Below are 25608 nucleotides of genomic sequence, written 5' to 3' on the forward strand. Positions count from 1 at the left end.
TAATCGTACAGCTGTATCTCTCTTTTATAAATTTGATCAAACTAAATACTCTTCGAAGATACGACATATGCAGTACTACTGTATAGGCACTCAAGATTAATATGAGATTGGCAGAAACTGCTTGTGATACGCGATCAGTACATATCCATATACTGTACTTACTGACCTGATGGGGAACGAGACCCAGTGATGTTGGCGGTTCATTCATGCGGTCATCGCTGCTACTGGCCATAGCATAACCTCTGACAGAGATAAAACACAAAGTAAAATGACTATAATCAATTTCATGCGCTTTTGGAGTACATCAATTTTTTTCTATTCACACCGTTCAAAATTGATAGCCCTCAAAAATACAATTTTGTGTTTCACAAGAGAGTAAGTAATTTGAGTTAGAACAACATAAGGGTAAAAACATAACAGAAAATAACTGCTGCACAACTGCTCGTATGATTGATGAGGATTTGATAAAAACATTGAAGTTCCACACATTCCTTAAAATGAAGTATGAGTTTTAGCCATTTTAGCTGTGTGTGTGCTGTTGAAGAAGTGGTCGGAGCAGCTTCTGGATTTCGTCAGATTTAGTCACAAATCCTGAGGCCGTAAATATGTGAATCAAATGTCAAAGTGTCATAAATAGTTTGAGAGGAATTCATTAAGCACTTCAGCATCTGAAAGTTACAGTGAGGGAAATAATTATTTGATCCCCTGCTGATTTTGTAAGTTTGCCTGCTTACAAAGAAATGAAGGGTCTATAATTTTTATGGTAGGTTTATTTTAACTGATAGAGACAGAATATATAAAAAAAACAGGGGAAAAAATGTTATATAAATGTTATAAATTGATTTTCAGCTCAGTCAGTGAAATAAGTATTTGATCCCCGAGAAAAACATAACTGTACTTGGTGGAGAACCCCTTGTTGGCAAGCACAGATGTAAGACATTTCTGATAGTTGGTCACCAGGTTTGCACATGTGTCAGGATTCATTTAGTCCACTACTCTGTCAATCTTTAAGGGTTCTTGGCTGTCGCTCAGCAAATTGGAGTTTCAGCCTCCTTCACAGATGTTCTATAGGACTAGTGTCTAGAGACTGGCTAGGACATTTAATGTGCTTCTCCTTAAGCCACTCTTTGGTTGTCTTGGCAATATGTTTTGGGTCTTTGTCATGTTAAAGTCACATCCACGACCCATCTTCAGTGATCTAGTTAAGGGGAGTAGGTTCTCGTCCAAGATTTTACGATGGTTTGCTTGCTAACTGTGGTCCCAACTGTCTTGAAAGCTTCTTCCGTGTAGTTCTGGGCTGATCTTTAACCTTTCTCATGATCATCTTTACCCCATTGGGGAAATCTTGCAGGGAGCTCCAGACCAAGGGCAATGGATAGTTAATTTGTATTTCTTCTATTTCCAAATAATCGCACCAACAGTTGTCTCCTCACCAAGCTTCTGTCTGTAGCCTATTCAAGGTTTGTGCAGGTCTACAATCTTGTCCCTGACATCATTTGAAACCTATTTGGTCTTGACCATGGTGGTGGAGAGGTTGAAATGGAAGATACAGATTCTGTTGGCAGGCATCTTTTATATACATAACAAGCTGATTTAGGAGTACTTTCCTAAAGTGACAGGACTAATCTGTGGTCCATATAGGCACATAACCAATCTGTGGAGCCAGAATTCTTGCTAGTTGGTAGGGGATCAAATACTTATTTCACTGACTGAAATGCAAATCAATTTATAACCTTTATATATTTTTCCCCAGATTTTTTTGGTTGATATTCGGTTTCTATCAGTTAAAATGAACCTACCATAAAAAATATAGACCCTTCATTTCTTTGTAAGCAGGCAAACTTACAAAATCAGCAGGGGATCAAATAATTATTTCCCTCACTGGATGTCTGTTTTCTTACTAATGCATCCTGTGTGACTGTAAGTGTTTCTACATGAAGAACTCCATTATTACATCATCCAATCACGTTTCAGACCTTAAAGGTAAAGTGTGTCATTTCACATGGACATGAACCACATTTTCACATCTAAAGAATTTTTTCGCGATCAGCACCATCAAGTACTAACTAAAGGTCTTTGCACATACAGTCTGAAATTTTCGTATACGTTTTTTCGTATTCGTTGTCCTAAAAATCCGTCATGCACAGAAACCTTGCACAAGGAGTCCGATGCTTATTAATCCAATGCGAAGAAAAATCACAAAACAATACAGCCTCATGCTGCTGTCGCTCTGCCTCTCTCCTGATCTCTCCTTTCATCCCTTGCTTCTCTCCATTGACAGTACCTCGCTAGGTAGGCTGTCTTCACTCTCAGCCTGCGTTTTCTTGCATTCATGTCAACACTCCCGTTTTTCACACCCATCCGCCGCCATCCATCCGTTTAGTTATTTCTCCCGTAAAACTCCAGTATTTCAGTTTCTCCCGTGAACGCAATCACGAATGGACTGACGGAGACCGCGAACAGCCCTGCTAGAAAATATGTACATATTATCCCGTTATCAAGCTGTTCTGCAATCAGTGGACTCAAGACGCCATCCTGGGTTTTAGCGCTAGCTTGTACAGTGTCTCTGAATTGTCGAAACACCTCTCAAATATACTTGCTACGGATGCGAAAAATGCAGAAAATCGAATCCTGTCTGATTTTTTTTGATGACGGGAAAATATCAGAGGCAGTGTATAAAGTGATTGACACAACGTGAGGTTGTATTTATTTTTTAACGTGCAAAAATTTCGGATGAAAATTTCGGACTCGATGTGCAATGACCTTAACACCATGAAAAAGATTGAGACCTACCTAAATTCTACTTTGCTCTGTTTGTTTGGAATGCCAGTTGTTGATCAGTCAAAGCTTTAAAGGGGTCATATGGTGCAAACACGTGTATTTCTGTGTCTTTGGTGTGTTATAAGTTGCCCATGCATGTATTAAGGCGTCTTTACACAGGCGAGTTAAGGCGTCTCTGTGGCGGATTAAATTTCTGTGTAAAGACGCAATGCCGCATGAAAGCCGATCTAAAATATGCCGCCTCTGACCCTCCTCAGACCCTAGTATCGAAGGCGACTCTGATGCGGCTCAGGTTAAGTGTAAATGAAGGCGCATTTAAGCCTCTCTAAACTACGTCATCCATTGACATTTCAGCAGAAAGCAAGAGAGTGAAGATGAAGCCAAAAACACACAGCGACATTTGTTTTAGGATAATAATAACAAACGCAGATTTTTTTAAATAATTCAAACATACATATGTTGTTTCATTTCTTCATAAAATGATTTATTGAGGAAAAATGTTTGGAGTGTTTTAGTTTGTGCTGCGGCTGTTTACTCAGGCAGGCTGTGGCACATCAATGCATGATTCCTGTAGCTCAGTGAGCATGGCGCTAACAATGTCAGAGTCATGGGTTCGATCCCCTGGATTGCACATACTCAGAATCAAAATGTATAGTATGATGCAATTTAAGTCACTTTGGATAAAAGCATCTGCCAAATGCATAAATGTAAATGTAAATGAAAGCATGATGTAAAGTTTGAGACTGTTTTCAGCCATTCAAATAGTTTAGATTATTTTTTAATGGGAAATTAAATTTAGTTAATCAAGTTAATTTAGAAAAATGTTTGGAGCATGATTGTTTGTGACTCAGGCGCGGAATGCACATTTTTTTTATTTGGACATGAATTGTTTAAATTCCTCCTTTAGCTCCTCTCCTTCGTGAGGAAAAAACCTTCCGGTACGAGTGACATGTTCACATGCAGACCTGTGTTACCGCATCTCAAACTGCTTCAAATATTAGGTTTGTCGGACATTATGCAGTGCTGCGCAGTACCGCAGGAGTTATTTGAATAGCCTCTCGTGTTACTTCAGCGGATGGGTCTGCGCAACACGTGCATGAAGTCGAACACATAATAAATCACAAACTTAACATTACTCTATATTGTGATGAGAGAGAGTGTGTGCTTTTCCGTTTACCTCAAATCAGTCGCATCATAATAATGTAAGTGTGCTTCGGTCCAGATCGTAAAGTGAGGACAGTATGAGTGGAGACAGTAGCGCTTGTGCACAGATGCCCGGCCCTAGGAGCTTAAATTAATTGGGTCTCATCGGGCTAGGATTGACATGCAGGATTTTATCGTTATATTTCCATACACATCTCATTGAGGACAATATTTCATACACGACAATGTTCTGGTTACATTTGCAGTAACACCGGAACTGTTCATTTACCTGGTCGACAGTGACTTTCAGGCTCTTTAAAACAACTTTTGGTGTCTTTCAATATGCGGTGAGGCGCCCGCTAATAACAATTTTCTATGGAGTGTTTGTTAGCTAGGAAATTCATTTAAAATGTTGCATTTATAGCCTAATATTGCTTTTATCCAAAGTATGCATTGTTAATATAAGTGTCAGTGAAAAAATTATAAGTGGAAAAATTCCTTAATCATTTATTTGTTCTGTTGAACACAAATGAAGACATTTTGAAGAATGTAGGACAGCAAACAGTTCTGGGGCACTTTTGACCACCATTGTATTTTTTCCTACTATGGTAGTCAATGGGGGGCAAAATCTGTCTGGTTATAAGCATTCTTCTAAATATCTTTCTCCGTGTTCATCAGAACAAAGACATTTACACAGATTTGGAACAACTCGAATGTGAGTAAATGATGACAGAATTTTCATTTTTGGGTGAAGTATCACTTTAAGATCTCAAATAATTCCACTTGCATAATAATTGGTGACCCATTCATCAAAATCACCATGGTTGACTTTGACATGAATGTGCGTTCTGAATTTCACCCCGCTGTATTTGTGGGTCTCTTCTCAAAAGAGCGTCAGTCTTTTGTGGCCTATCTGAAGGCTTTTATCCGAGCTTCCAGAGGAGACATCAGTGCTCTATAACAGCTTAATGCATCTGAAGAGAGACTATCGGGTGGATGCCAGCGCTATCTTGGACATTCAGTGTCCTTTGCTTTCTAAAATCGTCTTTGAAAGGTAAACACTGATGAAAGCCTTCTATAGCCTCTCATGCAGCCTGGAAATACATAAAAAGCAACATTATACAGGAATTTGCACTTTAGTCATGACGGTATAGCCCAATTTCCCGATCCAGTGACTTAAACACAGAGCTCAGAGCACACAAAACCAAGCAGTTATGAGCTATATTATACATGCTAACAGATTAAATAAATACATATGATGGGAGAGTAAAACTTTTGAGTATGCATGACATATATGCCAAATAAACTTTGGATTACCCAAAATTAAGCAATTTGATGGTGATGGCTGCAACTTTTGTAAGCATTCATGACAGTCCTTAAGATCATGGAAAGACAGTAATTGCTGATAGATAAGAAACAAATCGCATAGGAATAAATATAATAAATATATTATTAAATATATATTATTAAGTGTTTGTAATTGCTTTTTTCTTTTCTGTGCTCTGCATTAACAAAAACCACACCACACGAGTGAACACACAACTATTTTTAACATACTATAATTACGGATGCAAAAATCATACTGCTGTATAGCAAAGATCCTAAATGAACAAGGATTTAGACGTTTCGGATGTTTATCTAAATGATGAAGCACATACCCCTCTGGATGCTGGAGTATAGACACCATCAGTTCAACAGCCAGGGCTCCAGCAATCATGGCCAGACCAGGACGACTCACCGTGCACTGCTGGTCTAGAGTTCTGTCTCTGGTAGACTAACAGAAATATAAGGGTTAACCCTAACGCTTTCAAGTAACTACATAAAACATTTAAAATCAAATTATATCGCTGCTGTACTTCTGAAACCTTGTATCTCCGTATTTCATGATTTTAATTTTTTGCCATAAATCATTTTTAGTAGTCATCTTTTATGTTTGTCACTGGGTTTTGCAAATATCTTAACACTAAAAAGTATTAAAGAGTGCTTGTCAACTTTGACAACACAGTATTTAATCATCATTTAATCAAAAGTACAGTGTTTCTTTTCCATTTCCTGAAAAACTGTGAATTTGGACATCTGAGGTTTTGTACATTGTACAACATTGTACATTAATGTAATTTATTAAGTTTGTAATGTCCTTCGATCCTGTTGTAGTAATGCTTAAACTCAATGAGAAAAGGTATTTCAATCATACAGTAATTTTGCTTTTGCAGAATATGATTTTCAGATTTTAAAGGGATACTTCACACAAAACTAAAAATTCTGTCATCATTTACTAACCTTCGAGTGGTTCCAGATCTGTATAAATTAGATTAGCTTAATATCTTAATGAGAATGCCTATTAGCAAACAGTTCTTGGACCCCTTTGACTACCATAGTACGAAAAATTACTTTTTGAAAATTACTTTTTTTTGTTCTGTTGAACACAAAAGAAGATATTTGGAAGAATGTAGGACAGCAAACAGTTCTGGGGCACTATTGACTGCCATTGTCATTTTTGTCATTTTTCCTACGAGTCATTGGGGTTCGAGAACGGTTTGGTTACAAGCATTCGTCCAAACATCTTTCAACCAAACAAAGATATTTGTAATGGTTTGGAACAACTAGAGAGTGAGTAATTCATGACAGAATTTTTTTTGGGGTGAACTAGCCCTTAAGAGTGACCAAAGGCTGACTCTTGCGCATATGATTGATGCTTTGCTTATACCTATCAAGTCATCCTTTAAAATATTACATACGTCTTAAAGTAAGCCTACATTTCCCTACAGCTATTGAAAGCTTTGTTGGTGTACTCACATCTCCAGGAGCGACCACATCATTACAAAAGTAGCAGCCGAGACTGTGTCCAGGTATATTGGAGAACAAAGATGCCCCTGAGAACAGCAAAAAGTCATGCTTACGGTAACATACATAAAGAGCTCTGTCTGTCACAGCGCACTGCTTTAAAGTCAATGTGAATCGTTGTCCGTACCATGGGAACTCATTAAATCCATCTTGAATTGACGGTCTTCATTCTGAGCTAACAGGATGAGAGGAAATAAAAACTTTGAATATGCTGGAGTTGTACCTGGTGTTGTAGTGACCGCTGGTGTGGAGCAAGAGGAAGAGTTGGAGGAAGACATGGGGCTGGAGTCTTCAGATCGGCACTCTCTGGGTTTCTTCAGACCATGTCTCATCACCACAAATGTGTCAAATCCCAGAGCGGCATTAACTATCAACTGAAAATATAGAGACGTTGAACTCCCAACACTCCTAAACTTGAACACTGACTTTAATCTGGATATGATTTAAGCAAACTAAAGGCATAAAAACACTATTTAAAATGTTAGATGCCATACTTAAACACGACACGTTTTGGGTATCAATCTTACAAAATGTAGTGAGGTAATGCTTGAAAAAATGTGATTAGAAAAATGATCTACATGTGTCTGTCTGTATGTCATCATATACAACTGTAAGAGTTGAAGTGTTATCAATACATTTATCAGCTCAAAAGAATTGACTGATGTCACTTTGGTCTCCAGTGTATGGAGGACTAAACCTGCAAAAATTATAAATAAATAAATGTATAAATAAATAAATATATAAACGAATAAATGTAATAATATGAAAATAAATAAAGGAATGAATTGTTTGATAAAACAAAATAATTCGTTTTAGCTATTATTGATCTTAGCTTTAACTTTTCTTTTCATTTTTAAATTGATTTATTATTTTTTGTGTCCATTTTTTAATCATTTTTAATTATTATTATTATTTATTTTTAGATTATTTTATTTATCATTTCCTTTTATTTTTACATTTATTTATTTATACGTTTATTTATTTTTATATTTATTTATTATCGCATGTATTTATTTCCACTTTTATTTATTTATTCTTGAATTTATTCTTACTTTTCTGTGTCTTGTATGATAATTAGATGGGTTGGTCTTGCCTACTATTGGTTCAGCGTAGATTGAAGCGTTTGATCGATTACTCTTGACTTGTTTTGGACTAACGTCACGTCACTCACTGATCGTTTGCTTCGTGTATAACGTTAAGTAACTATGGCGGGCGCACAATTAGCTAGAGAGTTACAGCATTTAGCCAATGAAGTCGATAACCATGCATCAAATGACTATGTGTCATTTAGATTAGATGCATTTATTGATGATTTATTACAGATTGACGGCGAGATAAATGACAAAGTTCTCCCTCGGTTGTTAGCCTCTTTGCAGCACATTCAAAGTCTGTGCGAGTCAGAGGGTGCTATGGTGGTGTTACAGTTCAACTGGTGAAAATCATAAAGCACAAAATGTAATAAGGTTTAACTACACAGATGAGCTTGTAAACCGAAGTCGCAAGCTAACGCTTTGTCAAAGTGATAGTTATAAGCAGCCTTTCGGTTAGAAAAAGCGTAAAGATTTAATGTAACATGATGTAACATAATGTAAATGAATTGAGACATAGTGAACTTAAGTCACAAGTTAACACGGTAGTAATGAGCATCGTTCTTTCACTACAGGGGCCATCAAATGGAAACCATTCCTTCTAAAAAGACGTGGTTACTAAACGGTACTCGTAAACTACATTCCATAAGAGATAAATAACACAGAGGTCACAAGTTAAAACGGGCATATTCCCTTGATTCATCCAGCTGCATATTGTTGTGTGACATCTTGATATTATTGCAAAGATCCGCAGCAGCTAGCATTGCGAAATAGCTTAGTGTGATTGTTACCGTAGTGACACGCTGCCTCGCTTTATTGTATGGGTACGAATCCCGTGTCAAATCGCTTTATTTATTTTTTCACCTCGCTTCAGCCGTTACGGGCGATCATACCAATAATTTGCAATCTTAACAAGAATGTCAAAATCATGTAACAAGAAAGTCTGTGTTTATTAGACATCTTAATATCAAGTCGTCTTGTGCTTTCAGAATCGACGAATCTGCTGAGGTCGTTCATGCACCCTTTTGGCAGAGGACCTGTAACCGGAACTTGGTCACCACCTTAGCACCCCCTGACTCGCACAGATTTTGAAGAACTTTGTCATTTATCTCGCCGTCAATCTGTAATAAATCATCAATAAGCGCACCTAATCTAAATGACACACAGTCATTTGATGCATGGTTATCGACTTCATTGGCTAAATGCTGTAACTCTCTAGCTAATTGTGCGCACGCCATAAACGTTATACACGAAGCAAACGATCAGTGAGTGACGTGACGTTAGTCCAAAACAAGTCAAGAGTAATCGATCAAACGCTTCAATCTACGCTGAACCAATAGTAGGCAAGACCAACCCATCTAATTATCATACAAGACACAGAAAAGTAAGAATAAATACAAGAATAAATAAATAAAAGTGGAAATAAATACATGCGATAATAAATAAATATAAAAATAAATAAACGTATAAATAAATAAATGTAAAAATAAAAGGAAATGATAAATAAAATAATCTAAAAATAAAAAATAATAATAATTAAAAATAATTAAAAATGGACACAAAAAATAATAAATCAATTTAAAAATGAAAAGAAAAGTTAAAGCTAAGATCAATAATAGCTAAAACGAATTATTTTGTTTTATCAAACCATTCATTCCTGTATTTATTTTCATATTATTACATTTATTCGTTTATATATTTATTTATTTATACATTCATTTATTTATAATTTTTGCAGGTTTAGTCCTCCATACCAGTGTGTTTGGTTAAAGGTTTGTAAATCAAGTATAGAAGAGAAGCCCTATGTGGCTCTAAGCAACTACAGTGGTGATAACCAGCAAAAGGCTGACAGCCATGGGGGAAATGACTAAATAAAAGATGAAAGATTGGAGGGAGGAGACCACCTTTCTTTTGCTGGCAGCGATGACTGTAGGAAGCCAGCGGCTCTCGCGAGTGTCCATCAACAGGAAGAGCACGTCGTGTTCAGAGATAAGTTTCTCCAGCTGTTCTACATCCTGCCGAGCTTGAGCCATCGTCGCCTCAGAAAAGTTCACCGGGTGGCCAGGCATCGGTATGCTCATGTTATAACCTTCAGCATTCTGAAATGTCACATATTCACAGGCTAAATTCATGGGTGTGATTCTAAAGAAATACACAAACTCATGTTGAATCTTAAATAGGGCAGTTGTGGCCTAATGGTTAGAGAGTCGGACTCATGACCAGAAGGTTGCCGGTTCGATTCCCAGGGCCGGCGGGTAACAACTGAGGTGCCCTTGAGCAAGGCACCTTACCCCTACTTGCTCCCCGGGCGCTGCAGTGATAGCTGCCCACTGCTCCGGGGGTACGTGTGTTCACTACTCTCTGGATGGGTTAAATGCAGAGGTCACATTTCGTTGCCTTGTACTTGTACATGTGCAATGACAATAAATTGAATCTAAATCTAAATCTAAAATCTAAATGCAGTGCAAGTCAGTTTGGGTAAGAATACAATTACATTTACAGCTATATAATTATCACCATATTTTAGTTAACAGAAACAGGATTTTGAGGAACTGTGGCGCTGGATGACATCATACGCTAATTAACATGTGTGACATCATTGCGCGTTGACACTTCATATCCGTTTGCTTCTGCTCTCTAAACATTCTGTGTTTTAATACAGCTGACCATGAATGAAAGAGACTTTGCCTAAACAATGCCAAAAAACAAGATAGACTATTAATTTACGAGAAGTGTAAAACATTCCGGATCATTTTGAAACTATGATTGGATAAATTAGATTGTGGTGGGCATATGCAATGAATGGGAAACACTAAATCTCAGATGAAATGATATCCTTAAAGGATCTTTTTTTACCCTAAATGTGAAGAAATGTCAGTAAAATTAACTGTGGTTTTAACATTTTGGATGTACATTCCGAAATGTTTAACAAGCCAGTGATGTTTACAGAGTTGCGATCTTTGGAAGCATTGAACATAAACAGTAATGTATCATCCGTGTAGCAATGACAATTTACCCTATGCTTCCTGATTACATTACCTAAAGGTCACATACACAGAAAGAGCAGCGGTCCTAAAATGAAGCTCTGTGGGACTTCACACAAGAGGCTAACTCACAAACCATTTACAAAACTATTTTTCCTTTTAAAATATTTAATATTAAAATCAATTTTGACATATACATTTCTGAAGTAAAATTGGGTGAAAGCCATGTGTAAAAATTTAAAGTAACTTTAAACTTACAAAGTAAGACAACACCAATGCTATAAAACTAGTGTGGGCCCCTGAATGATTATTACTAGGCCGTAATATATAAAATAAAGAACTAATCACAACTGAGTGCAATGAGGTTTCTTAAAGAAAGAAAAATTATAAAATAGTTTGATGAGAAGTTGAAAATCAACATTTTTAAGAGGTTGGGCAATCCCTTCATTTGCTGAAGAAGAAGAAAAAATTTAATCCCATGTTTATTATGGTATTACTTTAATTACAAAAAGATGAATAATCAAGAAAGTAATAATACATACAAACAGACAAAAGAACATGCTCTCCTTTGGTGCTAACAAAATCCCAGAGTACAGAGGCATATAGAAAAAGCCAAAAGGGTAGCAAAGTCAACTCAACCATGATTCAATCAACTGAAGGTTTTTGCCCTGTGAGGAAAACGTTACACACTTAAATTCTGTAAAGATGAGCACTGAATCCGAAAAAAATTCATTTCATCCTTCTATCTGAGCGAAAGAGGACGTATGGTGTGTGTGTGTGTGTGCGTGTGTGCGCGTGTGTGTGTGAGCGAATAGTAATTACGACAGGAATATCCGGCTCATCTAATTGGCCTAGCACACACAGGGGTTCTGTGAAAACAAAACTATGTCATAATTAGCTGACCGGGGGAGCCGATCGATACAGGATGCGAAGATGAATAAATGATGACCAGAGAGTCAACACAGCAGACAGATAATTTCATTTCAGTGACCAGATGGGCATCTGCCAACACGAGACGAGAAGAGCAATGATTATTTAGCCAGGTGTACAAAAACCTTCCTTGGACCTTCAGTAAACACACACACACACACACATACATACAAGAGCCCAACTGTCAGATGGCGTGTGGCTTACGTAAGGATAGCGCCCTCGCTCTTGTTTTAGCACCTCCGTTCTTTGCACTCGGAAAAATAACATTTGGAGCAAATGCATAAGTTGGCATAAGACAGACTTTAATAATGAGCCCGTCTGAGGTGTGATCAGATAATAACTTGACCAACAAGAGTGCGATCTGAAAGACAATATCTTTCTATTAGTATTACCATGCAGAAATATTAAAGCTTTAGTGACCCGTGAATTAAAAATAAGTGAGGACAGGGAGGACCAATCCAACCCCCCCCAAAAAATGATCATGTTCACAGACTTTCTTCTGTGAGAAACTGAAGGCCCAATTTAAAAAAACTGTGCTGGTCATTTCTAGCATGCAATTTTGTTTTATAAAAACAATTTTGTTTAAAATAATAAATGAGGACTGGATATAGCAGCCATCTAGAGAGTTTGCTTTGTAAACAAACTTTTATGTGGATTAATGTTTGGTTTAATTTATACAGCATTATCTTCAATAATTCGTATAAACTCTTTTTCGCCACCTCAAGCGAGCAGAAAACCATTTTGTGAATGAACTGATTTTTTTATTTGGCATTTCCATCACTCGTTTCTGGTGTGAATTGAGCATAAAAACAGGGTGATGGAAACAGCTATGGAAAGTTCACTGGACATTTGCTGAAAAAAGGCCCCAAATGATAATGATGTAAATAATAAAGAAAATATGTCAAATCAGAGGTTTTATTTACTGCATCAAAAAGACGAATAAATAATTTATATAATGTAATAATATTACATTTTAATTAATATTTTAATAATAAAGTATTACAAAAACTAATCTTAAGAAGCCAATGTATTGAACGAGTTTTTAATTGCCATATCACTGACTATCCACAGAAATCCATTCTGCATTGAATTTGACAATCTGGAGCCCCCTGCACTCTTTTTCATTCGCGTGTGCTCTCTCCAGCTGTTTTTAAATGTGTCCGGTGTAATGAGCTCCTGACTCGTTCTGTACCACCTGCTCTCCGTCACTGAGGTTTAGTGGAGCATCTATACCAGGGCAGCAGCTACACCTGCGATGGATTCAAACTTTCAAAAACAAAGACGGTACTTCAAACCTGAGTAAGCTTTACTTACATTGGAGAGAAATCACTTATTTCAGAAATGACATAAAAGCAGCATAAAACAATACGTTGTAATAATGTCAAGCGTCAATTAACTGATGTTCAAGTCAAAATAATTCGATGAATTTAGATGCAAACTATAGTTAAAGTTTTGTCTCCATTGTATGAATCTGGGGGTTTTTGGAAGGGCATTTGTTGAGGATGCCCAGTTTGATGAATCATGGGAAGTGAAGGGGATATGATATGATGGAACCACAGATGGAGTCAGCAGTGCAGAGGAGTACAGAACCGAGGGCTTGATATGTCGGTCTTGTGTATATGAAAACGACCAACAATATTCCCACGCGAAGCATGAATATGAAGTTAAACGTCTGAGTCACACGAGTCTGATGTTAGCCCACCCTCACACTGCTTATAAACCGAAAACACTTAATTTCCAAAAAATGTAATATTTGTAGTGATATATGATGCATATAGAAACGCTTTTGCATTTTTGAAAGTATAAAATTTAAGATGTTGTTAGAAGTGGTGATTTTGATGATTGTTAAATTAGAAAGGTAACTAATGAACTGCATATGGGTCAATGACGTATAACGACCACTTATGTGGTGCGACCAAAAACATCAATAATAGTATTAAATTAAAAATAAAATAAAATATATGTCATTTTTGTGGCTGAAATATGAATCTCTGATACAGTATGCTTAAGCGAATGGTATTTTAAAAAACATTTATATTAGTTGCATGCGACTTTCAGGAACAATTAGTTAATTTTGTTAATTTACGAAGACAAAATTATAGAACAAAAACGAGATGATTACCTAAACTCAAAGAAAAGCAAATAATTTGTTACTAAACACAAGATTTTTACAAGATTTGTAAAATAAAAATGTTAAGCATGTCAAGGAAATGAATTAGTCATTAACGCACCACATGGCAATAAAATCAACTCATTAAACATTTGAATCTGCATTTGTGTACACCACATGCATAATGTTTGAATAACTGCAATAGATAGTATTATTTATTTGTATTTTAAAATTGGCATGTCGAAAATCCTTTTACGTCATTGACCCATAAACAATTGGTCAAACAATGTAAATCTCATAAATTTGCACTATGAAATAGGGGTTGCACCAACTAGTCGACATTAATGCTCTGACGCTACATTTAAAGCTTCATGTTGACTAGTCGCGGGTCATGTGATTTTTTTGACACTGTACCTTTAAGAAGACGGCAGACCAAGGACCTGCGCGCGGGATGGATGTCATTCCCACCTGGTTCAGCAGGATTCTGTCACACTCCCAGCAATAATATATGCATACCTGTCAACATTTGTGTACCAAAATCCGGGAGACCTGCCGGGGGGTGGGTTACTGGTTGGTTGTGCAGGCAAATAGGTCCCCTCTGTTATAAATCGTTTAAAATCTTTTAACTACTTTATATCTAACATAACATCATTTTCATGTCAAATTCTTAAATGTAAATCTAAGAGACTGTTTAATGCAGCTCACAGGGCCATGAATCCATGAATGGTATATCTGCAAGGTATCCTCTTAATTTAGCATTTACATTTTGCCAGAGATCTCAACGTCAGACATGAAATATCTTGCATCCCAACCTCGGTTTGAAAAAGCACGAGCAGTTTGTCCCTTCACGCGTCCCGTAGGTCGGTTGTTTTAACTTTGTTTATTAGTTAGCTGAACGTTTTTTTTTTTATTCATATGGATAGATTTAACAGTGTTTGCATATTATTTACAAGAACCGCTTATGGTCACAGAACAGGAAATATTAGAAATCTATATAAGCTGTTTTTAATCAGAGTTGTCTGCTGAACACAACACTTTTCATAACACGTTTTTTGTAAAAGCAAAGAAAGTGTAACAACAACAGCTAGTAGACTCTACTGCATCTATCTGTAGATGAAACGATCTGTCGTCTTCAGTGAGCGGACACAGACTGTGAGGAACGAGCGTTAAATGGAAAACGCGGAGTGGATTCTGCGGACCTTTAGCGGTGTAATAAGAGAAAGTTTTTCGCGGGAATGTGAATCCTCTCTCCACTTCGGCTACCGTTCTATTTCGCCTACCACAGGGCGCCAGCCTGTGAGGGCAAATGGGCAGCAGCTCAAGCCACAGTGCCACCCCGTGAACACGTTCCGGTTCCCGTCGGTCCACGAGTTTCAAATGAGAAATAACTGAAAAACGGGAGGGTGGCGGGAGATGGGTGTCAAAAACGGGAGTGTTGACAGGTATGAATATATCTTGTCCTGCTTCCGCACGCATCATTCACAATGTGTCCTGTTTTCGTCCGCAACATTCACGATTTGTTCTGACGATGCTCACAGGTAAAACCTTACGTTTCAGTGCGCTAGCTTCTAAACGCAGATCTTTTAATTTTATAGGCTATTTTTGTACTTGTTCCCCATTTAATAAAGCATGAAAGAAACAGAATAAATAAAAATGTTCCTCATATTGGCTGCTGTGTCACTGAGGCAATAGCGTCTGGCTGCAGACGAGATGCGCACTCAGACACATGCACTCTCAGCCGCACATGCGCACTCAGACACATGCACTCTCAGCCGCACATGCACACTCGGACACATGCACTCTCAGCCGCATGCACTCGGACACTGCGCTGTCAGACAGATGTTTGTTTTAGGTACACGCATAGGCCACTTGTAAGTATTTTTATTCATTTCGTACAAGATTAAGTTGAAGTAAAAGTGTTGTTTTTAATTATCAGGTAAATGTTATTGAAAACGATCCTGATATTTAACGTTATCTTATATATCTCGCAGGCACAGGCCCCTCGATGTTGTTAGAGGGATCCCTTACGAAAATTGACCATGGTTTTACTACAGTTAGAACCAAAAAAACATGGTTACTGTAGTAAAACAATGGTTATCACAAAATAACCATGGTTTTGAAAACCATGTTTTTGTAAAAATCATAGTGAACGATGGTAACTGTAGTAAAATCATGGTTTTGCCCCAAGTAATCAATGCACCAAAAAAACATGGTTACTACACTTGTACCACAAAAAAAAAACATGGTTTATTTTCGTAAGGGAGGGTTCAGCGACTGCTAAAAAAAGTAAGTATATTTATTTAATTCATAGAATATTAGGTAGATGTAAACGTTTTGTTTTAGTTTATGAGACAATGTTATCGAAAACGATCCTGATATCTATCTAAATATATCCCGTCTGTGCTAATTGGGTACTTTTCCTTCATACAGTAACTAAATTAGTGAAGAATGATCTAAATTCATTTTCTTTTAGACGGTTAAAATATTGAGTGTTTCACTGGCTCTGGGCTGTCGTTTTAAAAAGTGACAGGGAAGTTTTAATAAGACTAGCTTTATTTAATTATTGTTTAGACGAAGTGTTACTTAACATGATTTAATATGAAGTGGGAATCTTTAAAAGAACAAGTCATTTTTATATTGTTAACAATGGTTCTTTAAAACGAGATATACATGGAATACGACAAAAATGTAAAGAATATAATACACATCAGAATGATTTTCATTTCTGTTTTTTCAATTTATGCTTACAGATGCTGTTCAGGAAGTTCAGGCTGACTGGAAAGTGCATATAAAAAATGCAATCATTATTCAAGGTAAAGATTAGTGTATTTCAAAATGATTACAATGTGTCTGTTGCCGTTCAAGACATATTGCACACTTACTGTCGCACACACTATCAAACTCTCTCATACACTACTATAATATCTCTCAAGCACTATCAAACTCATTCACTATCAATCTCTGTTGCACATATAACTAAAGTCATTTATGCTCACACTACCAAAACCATAAGCGTAAAAATGGCATGTTGTCGTGACAAACTAGGATGTATTTTTCCAATAACAGGAAGAGCCTTAAGTTTCCACGTACAGGTAACTTGAACACATTACTTTGTAGCAGCTCCTCAGGAAAAGTACCAGTTACTTTTTTAAAAAATGTAGTACTCAAGGAAACAGGCTCAAACTTCATATTTGCTTTTTTAGGTAGATGAAACCAGTCTTTTCACCCTTGAGTTTCCAGCAGAGAAACAGGTGGTTCAGTCTCCACGAAAAGTAGGTTTTGTTAGAGGGTTTGCAGCCATTATTGTTCAGCATATTTTTCCTTATCCTCATTTGCATTGTTCTTTTCTTAGGTGCGTGTCGTGACGGATCTTAAGACTGCCTGGCAGTGTTGCTTGGAGAACTCTGGGAATCTTCTTGTCTCACTTCAGCCATCTCGTATACTGTGCATGGAGGATGAAGAAGCTGCTGAGGCCTTGGAACGGTTCTTCAGTGCAGAGTTCATAGAGGACAATCTTGTAGAGCCGTACTGTATACATCTAGAGCAGGGGTGGGGAACCTTGATCCTGGAAGGCCACTGTCCTGCAGTGTTTATCTCCAACCTAATCCAAACACACCTGAACCGGCTCATTGAAGTCTTCAGGATTACTAGAAACTTCACGACAGGCGTTTGTTTGAGCTTGTTGGAGCCAAACTCTTCAGGACAGTGGCCCTCCAAGATCAAGGTTCCCCACCCCTGATTTAGAGTAAGAAAAGGACTGTGAAAATGACTATGGACCCCTCATCATCCAAGCCAGCGTCTGGTCGGCGCTACAGAGCAATAAGCACCAAAACAACCAGACACAAAAAAAAGTTCTTCCCTCACGCAATCTACGTCATGAAGTTAAATGTTCTACCCACTGTGCAATTAATAACATTGCGCAATAGTAAGCAAATGTAATACTAATTATATCCGCCTGATAATAGTCTATTTTTATATCATTTTTGTGTAAATTATTTTTCGTTATGCTGTATATAGCACATATTTTGTAGATACAATATAAATACATGCATAGTTTTACACTCAATCTTATTTTTATTCTATTCTATTCTTTTTTATATATAGAAAACCTGTGTATTGTATTGTGTTATGGACTCTGTGTGCTGCTGTTTTTGTGCAATGGATGCTTCTTTCACCATAACAAATTTATTGTATGTGCAGATATACTTCACAATAAAGCTCTTTCTGATTCTATTTTTTAGAGAATGTGGTGGACAACATGCATCTCGGAATCTTTTGTCAAGCACGAAATTGAAAAACATAGTTGTCCATTTTTTTAATGTTATGATTTTACATTATACATGGAAAAGTTTTATTTAATAATGTAATAACGTTTATTAGTAATGTATTGCCATTATAACCTTTTATGTAGGCACATATGCGAAGTAATCAGACATTATTAGTGTAGATGTTCAATAATGTCTTTCAGGTAGAATTTTGTGTAAATCTGCGCCTTGACCTGAGTCACCAGTCTTTACGGTACTCGTAAATAGCAAAAATATCCACCTGTTGAAAATAGTATTTGACAGTCCACATCGTGAAATACTTTTTCATTTTCATGTATATTCAGGCGGTTTTAACAGGACGTTCTTTTATGTCGTGCCGTTTGTAAACAGTATTTTGACTAATTTCCGTCTTCGACCCACTACAAAGTGCGCATGTGCGGCTGAGTGCGCATGCGCGGCTGAGAGTGCATCTGGCCTGAGAGTGCATCTGGTCTGCAGACAGACCCTTCTCCACTGAGGTGCTGCGTTTTTAAGTCCGCTATGATAAAGCGTCTGCTGCATTAGCATACGATCACACACAACGCGCTTTTCATGTTCGAAAACGCGAGGCGCGCTGCTCTGCTCTTTTGGTTGACTCTTTTTAAAGAGAAGCGCGCAGTGGTTTTTTATGTTGCTAGGTAACCATCAAAACAGCTGTCCTGTCAGTCAAGGATTATAGCGCGAGTGCTCTAGTTCCTGTTAACTGTCTTATTATCAGAAACTTTAAAAAGGTACAAGAAGAGGGTGTTTGCTCGGACCTTTCTCGGTTAACCAGTGTCAGCCAGCACAAGTTTCTCCTTCATCATTGCAGTCTCCGGACGTTTCAATCAACTAAGTTCCGTCACCGTATCGGAAGGCCCGCCTCTCCACTCATTCGATTGGACAATGGAAAAAAGCACACATGACGTGAAGCGCTTTTCTGCTCAGAGTTGAGTTTTTCAACTTCGGGTGCTCAGAGCGCTCCGCCTAAAACGCGAGGCGCTGCAGGCGGCAGAAACGCGAGGCGCCCGGCGCGCATAAGCAGCGCGCAAAACGCTCCCTGCCAACTGAAAACAGTTCAAAAGAGGCGCGTCTCAGAGCAAAAGACGCATTCTGTCTGATCAGACCCTTAGCCTAATAAATATATCGACGTTATTCTGAAGTTTTAGGCCGTCACAAACAAACTCGACACATTTTTCTGTTGTTTCAACTATTAGTGCACATGACACTTTCAGTTGACTTGTTGTAAATGCAAGGGAAGTTTGGTCTGTACACACATGACGCTTTAGATCTGAAGTAATGTTAGGCTGCTGTAGAGATCCACCTGCTGCTCCGTAGCCCGCTACCACCGACTTCGCGCTTTAAAATAGCTTTATTTTAGTTTAGTTGTTGTTGCTCTTGTGCAATAGATGAACAACTGTTTATTTGTATTTAGATACTATATATTTAGAGGCTATTTTGTGGGAGTCCCGCCCCACATACACCAGTGTCTTACTGCCCAAACCCATCAAATCTTGTTGCAAAACATTTCCTAGCTCTGATTTTATTTATTAATGACGTCATCAACTAGTCGAGGTCGACACGATTTTTATCACATAATAGTCGACCTCAAAAAATCTGAGGTTGCTCAACCCTTACTCTGAAATGGTCCAGTGCAGTACATCTCGTAACCTTTTGAAATATTTAAAGGTTGCCAAAGCCTTCTGACAATGTTCAGCATAATGAAGATAAGGTTGAGGAATTTCCTTGAATAACTCTATGAACCACCAGATCAACTTAAATCAAGATGATGGAAATACCAGTGATTCCAGTCTACTTTATATATTTATCTAAAAGGGCTCCACAAATCTGCTGTCTTCCTGGAAAATCTGAGTGAAATAAAGGCATAAGAGCCACGCCACACGCTCAGATGTGCTCAATGATGCATGAGAACATTGTTGAGTAGATTAATACAAAAGAAGGCCACATTTCATATGAACCATGATTCTTTATTTTTGTACTACGCGTGCGTCACTATTGCTTTGTTAGAGATCGCTTGATATGCCCTGAGCACTATTCGCACGGGATTAGTATTACCTGGGGTCCTCTAGTCTAGTCTAATAATTGCAGAGGTTGTCTGTAATCTTAATCCCGTGCGAATCGGCCGTGTCTGTAATTTTGTAAAGTAAAAATTCCCCCACAAATTACCTACCATATTTTAACACTGCGGTCCTGTGATAATACTGTATTAGTCCTGTGCGAATCGTCATCTCTGTGATTTGGCGGGCTCATATATCTTTTTTCAAGGTTTTATCCACCGTTTGCGAATATTGGAGGTTGTTTTGAAGTGTTTTGGTATTATTTCGGGTGCTGGGTGATATCCATAAATTGCTGGGAGTCTCCCATTTGTTTATTTATCATGGAAACTCTCGTAACATTTGAGACCCGTGATCGCGGTGATCTTTTGTCCGGTTCGCGATCACGGGTCTCAAATGCTGACAGGTACGGTCATATATCATTAAACGCAATACAACTATAGGCTATAGAAGCTATACGCAAAGCCTTGCCATCACATTCTGGAAATAAGCCTTCACTTATATTGTGCCAATGCGTCACATGAAATACAGATGTGGGAAGGTCATTTATAAATCACACAAGGTCCCTAGATAATACTAATCCTGTGCGAGTAGAGCTAATGTGTAACCTATTGTTACATGTCTAACCAAATTCACAGAAGGCTCTAACTAAGTTTACTACGCAAACTGCTATCCAATCATAGCAGTGGGCGTTTGCTTCCAAGTCTTCAATGCGGCACGCCCATTAAAACAGAGCGTTTGTCGAGACCCGGGTAGAAAATAGCCTATTACTTATTGATTTTGATGTTTTTGAATGTAAAAACCACACGAACGTCATAAGTAGACCTCATACAACAGTATAAAACAATAAACAAGGCCAATTCATGACACCTTTAACATGGTCAACTTGTTAAAAAACGAGTTGGACATATTAAGTAGTATTTCTGTGCTCGATACACTCCCCCAAGGTTCGTATAGGTTCCGTTACGTAATGACTTTTCTTAGTCCCTTATTGGGCAATTCTTCCGGAAAAGCACGCCCATGGCAAGGCGAAAGAAATAGCCCGCCCAATGCGTCAACCGATAAGCGATAGGAAGACCCGCTTACCATCTGCGTCAAGATCAGCTGCGCTGTGGGCCTGCAGCTCGTTACTCTTGCGATAGTGAGAGAAGTTGAGGTGTGTTTGTTTGTTTACGGCATTTCAGTGATGGATGTTATATAAACGGTGGATATAATGTTGGATTTGGAGATTGTTTGAAACTGATAGATGGAGCGGTCGCAGCGCTAAAAGATGCCGGACATGAACCGCACGCGGTAAGTGAAACTAAATATGTCCGTTTTTGTTGGCAATCGGTGCGTACCTGCATAATGTAAACAACACAAACTTATAGTGAATCAAAACAGTTATGCAGGGATAATGCGATGATGTATTGTGTGCTCGTGATTTAGTTCCTCCCCCCGCAGAGCCCCGGATGTCGTCTGTTTTCGGAAATAATCGTACAGCTGTATCTATCTTTTATAAAAATGTGATCAAACTAAATACTCTTCGAAGATACGAAGTATGCAATACTACTCTATTGGTACTCAAGATTAATATGAGATTGGCAGAAACTGCGCATTCAACAGACCTTTAATAAAAACAATAAATGACTGAGACTACACTGTAATACATAATTGTGTGTTAATATTGAATCCTACGGGCTAATCTTTATGCATTGTAGGTCGGGTACTGTTTTCTTTATTCTGCTGTTTGTTCAGTTGCAAAAAAAGATTTGAATTGCTACACAGAAGTCCTGGCGCATCTTTTGCACCTTTTCATATTTATTTGTCAATACGTTTTCTTGTTATATTGTAAAACTGTAAATTTATTGTATTGTAAGTTCACCCCAAAAGTTGCATGAACTGCTTTTATGGTGCTTGAGCGTTTGACAGAGGTAAGCACAGGGGTTTGAAATGGCATGAGGGTGGAGCGTTTAAGTAGCTACGCCTTCCTTTAAAAGCCCTGCCTTATTTCAAAAGCAGCTTCCTCACGCTCATAGTTTGAACAAGTATTATATCAATTCTTGCACTATTATAATAATAAAAAACATGTCCTCACCACACCAGGAAAGATCTTCTTTAATCTATCCACTGAAGCAAGAGCTTTAGATTTGCCTCCGCCGAGACAGTCTTCAAACTCATAGAGAGGCTGACGCACTGGGTTGGAGTAGGAGATCTTTGCGTTGTCCACAAAGGTGATGTGTCGCACACCCCAGCCCTAAAAAAAACAACAGAAAGCATTTAACTCTCGAGTCTTCCTTAAAAGAAACAAACTGGATGTAAAAATACGCATATTAATGTGTTTTTTACAAAAACAATCTGCATCTTTCATGACTTTTCTGCATATTTGATGGATAAAGTCATTTCGATCTGCTGACATGAATGATGTCATATTTCTTCAATTAATGCTCTGGGCTCATAATTATACCAAAAATCACCAAGCAGTTATTAGAGTAAACGCAGGTGAGCAATTAAATCATATAAACCAAGCCAAGTAATCCATATTAAGTGCAATAAAGCCTAATTGTCAGGATATTTTCTGTATACCGTTGGCAAGTGTTCAAATGTAAATGGCTCTTACCATTAACGTCCGGGCCACATTGCAGCCCAGCGTTCCGGCCCCCAGTAACAAACACCTGGTCGACACAACCTTATCCAAATCCAGAGAGGGTACCAACCTCCAACGCATCAGCTTCAGATTGAGATCCACTGAAGACTCGGCAAGCCTTAAACAAACAAATGAGACAGAAAACGGAAGAATTTCAATGTTCTCAAAGGTACTGAAAATGCTTGATTTTGCTGTGCCGCCACTTGTTTAATACCTTTTTGGGTCCATACATTCACTGAGATTGACACTTCTAGGTCCCATGGCACCCTTAGGGTTCTTCTCCCATCCTACACTCTTGGGACAAACTGGAAAAAGTCAATCAAATAAATATATTAAAGGTTTAATCAGTTCAGTTAAAAACATGTCTAAATTTTATGCATTTTAGCTTAAAAGTTTGTTCGCATATTATAATGACAGAAAAAGTAATGAAATCAAAACGTGCAAAAGAGAAAATTGAAAAATGGACAGCAGTGGTCTCAGACCTTTGGACCCCAGTGTATGTGACCTCATGAGTTAAATTGATGGTGGATTCTTCACATAACAGTATACAGCTCATCAGGGTGAACCACACAAAACGGTCAAGGACATGGACCACACATTCAAGGTCAGTGATGTACAAAACAGGTGGCTTGAATGAAAGTTGTTGTATACGTGAAAATAGAAATGCCAGATTCTGAATGGCAGTGGTGGGTAGCTGTGCCACTTATCAGCTTCCTGTGATGCTGTCTTTTCATCACAACCTCAGAGGATTCACACAATCAATGCAGCCAATCCCAGAGGAATACACTGACTCTGTGATGTGGGATGAGATTCAGTTCCTGTTATCTCCACAAAGACATCACAACTGATGAAGCCACTTGAGTGGATGAAATCTGTCCAGTGGAACTAAAATGCAGACCTCAACGACTGAAAACCTACTCATGCATACAGAATTTACAAAAATAAAAAAACAGAAAAGTAGATATTCGTTTTCTTTGTGCCACTAACAGGGTGCAAATTAGGGGCGTCGCAATTTACCGCTTCCGACAATAACCGTGATATTAAAATCCATGATTATTGATATTGTGTTAATTCTACACATGATATCGTAAATAATTTAGCACCCCTTTAAAGTTATGCCTTAAAGTGGAGGTAACACACTAATTTCATGCATTCTGAATGTTATATAAACGGTGTATATAACTCTGGATTTGGTGATCATTTGAAACTGATAGGTGGCGCTGTCCCAGCGGTAAAAAATGCCGGACATGAACCGCACGCGGTAAGTCAAACTAAGTCACATGTCTGTGTTTTGTTGGTAATCGGCATACGTGCATAATGTAAACAACACAAACTTATAGTGAATCACTGCGATGATGTGTTGTGTGCTCGTGCTGTAGTTACATCCCCCTGCCTGCACCCAGGCGCTCGTCTTTTTCCGGAAATAATCGTACAGCTGCATTTGTCTTTTATAAATGTGATCAAACTAAATACTCTTCGATGATACAAAGTATGCAATACTACTGTATAGATACTCAAGATTAATATGAGATTGGCAAAAACTGCGTGTTACCTCATCTTTAAAAGCCACAATGGTTACTAACTCTACAATCCCTACAATCGAAATGTAGGCGATTTGTTGGCCAGAAATGGAAAAAACACTAAATAAACCAAATTTAAGATGAATTTGACTGCATTAAAAAAACTTTTAAATACTGTAGATATTGTGATAATATTGGTACTGTCGAGTTATTTTGGACACGATAACCGAGAAGTGAAAATGTGATATCGTGACAGCTCTAGATTAGATTACTATCAAAATTGTCTCATAAACCAAGAAACAAGTTGTAATTCAATAAAGTACGTATATGAATTTTGAAGCCATACGATACTTTCCCTTGAGCAGACTGAAATGCATGTCCTTAAACACATTATGATGATTTATGAGAGACACAAAAAACAGTTTGGCATCTAATCTGATGTTTTAAGGTCAATATGCAAAAATGTGAACGAGGTCCACAAGCTTCAGTGAAGAGGAAAATATCACTGAACATGTCTTGAACTTCGGTCTGTTCCTTACACATTACAGCGACTTGAAATCATAAAGACTGTGTCATTTTTATGGTACCTCAATGGTGAGATTCTGATTTTTTTTTATTTGTTTATTGTAAAGGAACAGAATGACCTATCTGAGAAAAAACTTTTGTGAAACACAAAAGATTTTTTCATATGGGTAGCATGCCAAAATTCATATGGGATACCATGAGGCCAAGTATTATAAATTGAGGAATTGTTCTTCTTCAAGTAAAGTATTACTTAGTTTAAAGCAACACTTTGTAGTTTTTCAACCTTAAAATAATGACTACATTTACATGCACCCTCATAATGCGACTATAATAGGATTTTGGCAATACTGCGATAACACTTTACCTCATGTAAACGCAATCATTCGATTTAAATAATATGATTAAGCTCATAATCGCAGTAAGCATAATGGAAGTAACATATGGGGCATACGTCGGTTTTAATCGCAATATGAAGGCATGTAAACACCTTAAATCGCATGTGCTCTGAACAATGTGCGCATGTGCTTCTGTCACGCACCATAAGCGCAAAGGGGAAACTTATACAGCAACATTATTTACAACACACTAGTAACAGACACATAGGGGAACCCGTGAGCAAAAGTTCTAAAGTGTTGCTTTAACAATAAAACAATTATAATAAGTAATCAAATCTTTAAATTTTTATACAACTTGCCGCTT

At 37.7% G+C, this 25608-nt stretch overlaps 1 protein-coding gene and 1 long non-coding RNA gene across 2 annotated transcripts in view; one reads left to right on the forward strand and one right to left on the reverse strand.

The window, feature by feature from the left end:
• The window catches only part of atg7 (ATG7 autophagy related 7 homolog (S. cerevisiae)), an 84048-nt gene that overhangs the window by 42838 nt on the left and 15602 nt on the right, over positions 1-25608 (reverse strand). The window contains exons 10-17 of the mRNA XM_057362483.1: positions 23079-23169; positions 22838-22982; positions 22316-22474; positions 9761-9955; positions 6992-7142; positions 6721-6797; positions 5583-5698; positions 167-242 (exon numbers count right to left, since the gene is read on the reverse strand). Of these exons, the coding sequence (XP_057218466.1) occupies positions 167-242; positions 5583-5698; positions 6721-6797; positions 6992-7142; positions 9761-9955; positions 22316-22474; positions 22838-22982; positions 23079-23169 (1010 nt within the window). The remainder of the gene's footprint in view (positions 1-166; positions 243-5582; positions 5699-6720; positions 6798-6991; positions 7143-9760; positions 9956-22315; positions 22475-22837; positions 22983-23078; positions 23170-25608) is intronic.
• Positions 14009-17348, forward strand: LOC130571484 (uncharacterized). Its single transcript, XR_008965094.1, has 4 exons — positions 14009-15751; positions 15872-16166; positions 16631-17152; positions 17233-17348. It is a non-coding gene; the product is annotated as an uncharacterized LOC130571484 (long non-coding RNA).

Source organism: Triplophysa rosa, linkage group LG20 (genome assembly GCF_024868665.1).
Source record: "Triplophysa rosa linkage group LG20, Trosa_1v2, whole genome shotgun sequence".
Lineage (NCBI taxonomy): Eukaryota > Metazoa > Chordata > Actinopteri > Cypriniformes > Nemacheilidae > Triplophysa > Triplophysa rosa.